Source organism: Cryptomeria japonica, chromosome 7, assembly GCF_030272615.1.
Source record: "Cryptomeria japonica chromosome 7, Sugi_1.0, whole genome shotgun sequence".
Classification (NCBI taxonomy): domain Eukaryota; kingdom Viridiplantae; phylum Streptophyta; class Pinopsida; order Cupressales; family Cupressaceae; genus Cryptomeria; species Cryptomeria japonica.
The window spans coordinates 125,335,971-125,342,655 of record NC_081411.1 but is presented as its reverse complement, the minus strand read 5'-3'; the positions used below and the strand labels follow the sequence as shown (position 1 = coordinate 125,342,655).

At 35.5% G+C, this 6,685-nt stretch overlaps 1 protein-coding gene across 1 annotated transcript; it reads right to left on the bottom strand.

Moving 5' to 3' along the window:
• Positions 1 to 5,560: 5,560 nt before the first annotated feature.
• Positions 5,561 to 6,346, bottom strand: LOC131056617 (uncharacterized). Its single transcript, XM_057990925.1, has one exon. It carries the CDS (start codon positions 6,344 to 6,346, stop codon positions 5,561 to 5,563), a length of 786 nt encoding a protein of 261 aa, XP_057846908.1.
• Positions 6,347 to 6,685: the final 339 nt, after the last annotated feature.

Genomic DNA, 6,685 nt, shown 5'->3' with positions numbered 1-6,685 from the left:
AATGGTAAAAAATATTTACTACTGATGGAAAATTCATCATCTATTATAAATGATTTACAAACAATATTTTTTTTTTGATTGGTAAAAGTTTGAAGCCAAAATATTTTATTAAATTATAAACAGTATTACAATCTTCGCTTAGTGTGGGCACCGGTAGGAAAGAGCGAAGAGGAGAAAACCTCTAGCCTTTCCCAGGACATTACGTCCAGTTAAATATTGGATCTTAAACTCAACAAAAATTGTAATTACATCATATCCTTGTGAATCTTTCTTTTTGGATTAAGCCTACTCATATAGGTCCAGGTGTTTTTCTCATCTAATTTTTGTAGTGTAAGTATCCCATAATGGGAAAGCTCCTATCAACATTTTTTCTTCAATCTCACTAGTATCTTTCCTCATTTATCTTGACTCGCAGACTTTCTGCTAGCATCGTCACCTGCAAAATAGTCTCAACACAACCCTACAACATACCACTTCTTGATTTGTTAGCCCAATTTTGTATAAACAGATAATTTTCATATAACATGGTTTACAAAACACTTTCCACTAATGCTATCACAACCATTTCATCTTCTATATTGAGACAACAAAGAAATCTTTTTAATGTTCATTGCAAGATGAAAGATTACCCAGGTTACACTAGCATTGTGAGAAGTGACCCTACCATGATTGTCAAATAGATCATTAACAAAGCCTTGTATATCATTAGTTCCCTAATAACACCTTTTATATCATTAAGTCAAATAAAATATTAACATAGCCAAGGACCTGAAAAAGAAAGGATAATCTATCCTCCCTAAAGAGCTGAAATTCCATATCACTCATCCACAACAAATTTCAATCCTATTTAATTTCCTTTTCTTTCCACAAAGGATGACCTCTAGATTCTTTCTAGAGACTATGTGTGTGAAGATATATATATACATATGTGTGTGAATGGTCTAAGTCCCAGAGTACCAGCATGTGTGAATCATCAAGAAACAACTGTTCATCCTTATAGTAGGGTTACCCTAGTTCCTAAGAGAACCAAGTCGTAAACTCTTATATTATTTGTTTTACAAAATTAGCTAGAACTACATCGTGAGATGGAAAGTACTAGAGGGTAGATACAGAAGTCTGATTATAGACCCGAGGGCTACCTTCATAAGGCTTATCAACAAACTACAAATGTCTGATATTTCTTAAAATGGATCCCAGTCCCAGGCATCTCAAGCCAGTCTCAAAAAATTAGTAAAAGTAGCAAAAATCCTCACCTACCTATACCTATACATATATTTACATATTTATATATATTTGTGTGTCTATATATATATATAAAGGGAAAGAACTTTGACTCAGAGCAGAGATAGGAGGTAGGGGATCGCGCTAGAAGTAGCGGATCGCACCAGAGTAAGCGCCAAGAGGATGAATAAACTACATTTTGATAATAATTGTATGGATCTATATACTCATAAAATTATCTACTTAAACCCACAAGCAACTCCTGCTAAATTACCCATATCTTTATGCAAAATTCTGAGTATGCTTCCAAATCAAAGAAGACAATTAAATAAATTTGATGCAGGGAGAACACAAAGCTAGATACAGAATGACTTAATAACATAGCTAATCTAAATATAATATTAACCAGCACATCCATATGTCTATTTTACTTATATCAAAACTTAAATTATAAGCCGTCATTAAGCATCAAAGGATTCTAGTTAGAACCAAAAGAGAGGATATAGTAAACCAAAAGAGAAACATAAAAAACTATCCTACAGATAGGGATTAAGTTCTAGGACTCAGGAGAATCCTGACTCCTTCTCAACCGAACCTTACTTGCCAACGACCCTGAACTAACAGGTGATTCACCTGGTCTGGAGGTAGGGTTGGAGGAGATCGCCATATCATCGAGGACTACTTTAATGTCTTTTTCCTTGAGATATTTCGCCAGCCATCTATTACAGTGTAGTTTTTGCACATGCAAAAGCCAGATAAGAAAGAAAAAAATCCTCTACCTTATCAGATTATAGGCCACAAAGGTAGCCTCATCTTTTGTTTCCAAGATTGGAAATATTGGCACCAATTTGTTTTTCCATATGAATCTGTCATAGTTCTGAGGCTTAGCAAAATTTAAATCCTCACCCACATTGATGACAACCCTATCCAATTCACCCAGCAGTTCCTTCTTAAAGACACTTCTTCATAATTTCACAACCACCTCCCTATCCCTCTCAAAGTGCATGGCCACCACTAGAAACATTGTAGCTATATCAGAGTTGTCCCTAGTGCAGTCATCATTCTTAATATACTCTTCCCCTATTATTTTCTTGATGGCCTGCCCAACCAAGACATTTGGGAAGACAAGAATGCCTTTCAATCTATCTTCTTTGATGTCTCTTGTTTGTCGCTTAAGCCCAACTAGCCTCAGTGATGTATCCATAACGAGTTCTACTCACTCAGATCACTAGACAACCTCGATTATACTGGGATAACCGACTTCTCTATAGAGGAGGATAAACAAATCCATTACTATATTAATTGTGCTTTGAAAGGCGTTGTAAAATACAACTCAACTATCTCAAAGAAGGACCAATTTGATCGCTTAAGAGTGTCAGAGAGGAAGGAATGAAGGGTCACGTGCAAATAAAATGGTGAAGAATGATCTCCAAGTTCAAGGTAATTAGTACCTCCTGTGTTAATTGATCTCTCTACTTACTATTCACAACTACCGCGTGCCACAAGGAAGTCAAATCAATGTCTCTATACATGCCACTAGAATAAAGGTTTTAATTCAAGTAGAAGAGAAGGATATGCAAGACAACATATAGATTAATATATATATAAATATATGGATGCATATACAAATGCGCAAACAAATCGATGAGAATATATATACCTATAAACATATATATCTATGATTATATACCAATATATATAGTTTAATGTATACATATGTATACATATACATATAAATATACATGTGTGTGTGTGTGTGTGTGAATATTTTTATATTTATATTTTTATATATCTAAGAAACTATGAGATGAGAAAAAGAAGGAATATATAAAGTTCTTCTATACATCTGCATAATGAGTATTTTCTCTTTAGAAAAAATGGTAGGAGTGTAAATGTGTCATTAACGTAAGGTGATGAGAAATATAATCTATGTCCACCCTCCAAGCCTCTTATATGCTATCCCCTTATAGATCAAGGAGCGAAGGGGGAGGTATGATCTTACAATTTTGAGGCTACAAACATGATGTTACTATTAGTCTATGTAGATCCCATTTGTCCCCATATTAGCTAATTTATTAGCCATAGAATTACCCTCGTAGAAGATGTGATTAAATATGATCTTCTTGAAAGCCCTGCTCAGGTTTAAAGCTCTATTGAGCAACTCATCTAGCCTCCAGTTTAGATGGATCATTTTCTCATAGAATTGATTATAATGGTCAAGTCCCCTTTGACAACCAATTTCTCCACTCCTAATGCCATGCACATTTTGAGCCCTTCCACTAGTGCCATGAATTATGCCCTATTGTTAGTTTCAATGCCTACTGGTTTAGCTCTCCACGCCACCTCAGTCCCGTCTGAATTGTGAAGACAATATCTAATGCCAGCCAGTCCTGGATTACCTCTCAAGGCTCCAACAAAGTTTAGCTTAAACCATTCAATCTTAGGTGGTTTCCAAACACAAGTTTCCCTTTTACCTTTACCTATCTTAGGCCTTGATCCAATGTAAGAGGGAATCTTCAAACCATTTTAGTGCCCCCTTATATTCTCATCCTAGAAGGACATATTTGCCTCCTCATGCCGACCCTTCATTACTCTGTTACTCAAAATTTCAATAATAACAGCTTCTATTTTGTTAGTTAGTTGTCCCAACCCAACTTCTTTCCTTTGAAGAGTCTCCTATTTCTTTCTTTCCAAAGTTCCCCATTAACAATAGATGGAGAAATGATCCACATACCTCCATACAAACACTTCATGTTTCTTATAGGCCAAGCTTGAAACATGTTTAGAATAGAGATCGGTATTGTTGAACTCCATCCCAGTTTATTATGAAGCCAATTCCAACATTCAAGTGAGAAATTGCAGGATAATAATAAGTGATCCACATTTTCCTCCTCCTTCTTGCAAAGAGGGCATCTTCTTGGCTCTTCATAACCCCATTTTTTAAACAAGTCGGTAGTAAGGACCCTATTTTGTAGGGCTAACCACAAGAACATACCTGCCTTTGCGAGGCAATTTTTATCCCAACATAACTTTAATGGAATTTCACATTTTGGACTTAGCCATTTTTCAACCAAAAGTTTATAGCCTTCCTTGGTGTTATAGCTTCCAGATTTGGATCCATTCCACACTAGTTTATCATGGCTAAGCTGGAAAGATATGAGTCTCGATTCTAGGATTCAAATTAACCCCTCTTTCTCTCCAGTCGGAATATCTATGTTATCCAAATATTTTCATCTCCACTTTTTGGTTATGCTTCCATCTTCTACTTCAATATAATTTTTGGCATGTTTTTCCCATCTATCTTCCAAGAGGGTCTGTGCATTTTTGAAATTAGCCAGCTTGTTGATTATCGGATAGCCACCCCACGAGTCTGACCAAAACAAGGCCTGGCCACCCTCTCCTAGATTCCATGTGAGTAATTTACAAACAATAGTAAGAGTACTTATATACATAAGATTTACAAGATTGATGCAACCTTAATCCTAACTTATTTGTTGATATTAATAATTGTTTTATAATTTTGTAAAATGAGAAATATATTTGTATATAAGAGATTTTAGGTTGTAAGTGTAGATATAAATGAATGTCTTTAAATACTAACACATGTCATTAATGGAAACAAATATTTGTTTTAATGAAAATAAAAAAACCAAATTTGAACATTTGAATTTATTTTAAGACGAATTAAAATGTAAGAAAATAAACATGTAAATGCTTATACTGACATGTGTGAATTCTATTAGTGTTGTTTAGTTAGATGTCTCCTAAATCTAGGAGGTGGCCTTTCGTCAAATTTCAGTTCATCCCCTTGTGATTTGTGTAACCTAATGCTTTGATTGCCCATGCCAAACTACCTCATGGCTTTTGGTGCCTTAATGTTATTTTCGGTCCCTTATACTTTAATCCTATGGTTATTAAACTAATCCATATTATGTTTGTACTCCCATTTTATTGATCGAGAGTGGAAGCTAGCTGTTGGCTTATGGCGCCATTTGTGAGCCCTTGGTCATTAGAGAGCTTGCAGCACCATTGTCTATCAATTCTAGAAATTTACTTCGCTTGTTTAATTAATCTCTAAATTTTTATAAATAATTTGAGAAGTTTAAGCAAAACCCACCAAAGGAATTTGATTTCTATATAACATAAATTACACATAAACCATCTTATTAGATCATTGATTCTTTAAATATAAGATGAATCCTTTTTGCCAGCAAATTCGACCTATTCTTGAAGAATAAGTCTACCGAGGAGGAGGCCACAATATTCAACTAGCGGATGCAATCGATCAAATACTAAACAATATGGAAACTACTAGTAAGAATAAGCGCAACATATATAGCTAGTTGAATTTATATATGAAAATCTTCAGATCCACAATTAAAGATGAGGGAACAAACGGTGGGCGATATGGGTATGGCACGCCCGTTTTACAGAGTGGACAACTTTTCCTCCCTTCTAACCATTGGCGAAGGCAATCCGAGTGAAAAATATATGTTTTGTGACATGGCATTTGACAGGCCTCTTCACCCACCTCATATTCAATCCTACAAACTGAACACAGAGGAACTTCGTTAATATCAAAATTATATATCTTGATGGTACCAAAGGCATCTACCAACTCTCTCGCCTCCTCCTCCATCTGTAGAGAAACAACATCAGGTTGGACTGCTAAAGGGAATAGCAGGATCTCAAACTCGAGATCTGAGTCAAATTCAAAGAAGTCATCATCTATTATGAACAGGTGCAGAATCTCATCATATCTGATATCTTCTATCGTCTGCGTTTGTTCAATTTGCTCATTTCCCATCACTTCCATCCTCTCAATTTCTTGAACTTCACCATCTTCGATTTGAAATGGCATTTGGGTTTCCATAAATTCCGGTTCTACGCTCTTGAAATCACAGGAAGAATTTGTATCTAATTCACTAAGAATGCCAATCATATCTTCCTGTCTTAGGTGCGGTTCTGTCCCCATTCTTCCTCTTAAGCGTCGTTCTTCGTCTACTGTCCTCTCTGTTATGGCTTCCCATTCTGATCTCCGCCGTAAAATCTGTCTGCTTATCTGCAATTCTCCTCTCCTTTCACGATCTCTCTGATTTTGATATCTTTCTTCCCTCGGGGGCATTTCTGGTAGAATATGTGATGATTTTATAAAAACAAACTTATCAATTTACGAATAGCTATTCTCTCGCAATCTACAGTCGATGAGTACTGTGAAGAAGGGTGCATAAAGATTTTTATGAGCGTAGATTATCTCCTTTCTCACTTTATACAATGCTTGAAGGGTGCGAGGAATGTTGAAGTCAGCATTTTGTCATACCTTCAATAGAAGGGCATATTCCAACTTCAAGAAAATAGCATAATAAGGATTAAGTTACAATTTAGCCATGATAAATTAGACATGAATCAAGTGAGTCATCAAGTGATGATAATGGAAGGTTACTAAAATATATGAGAACTAGAA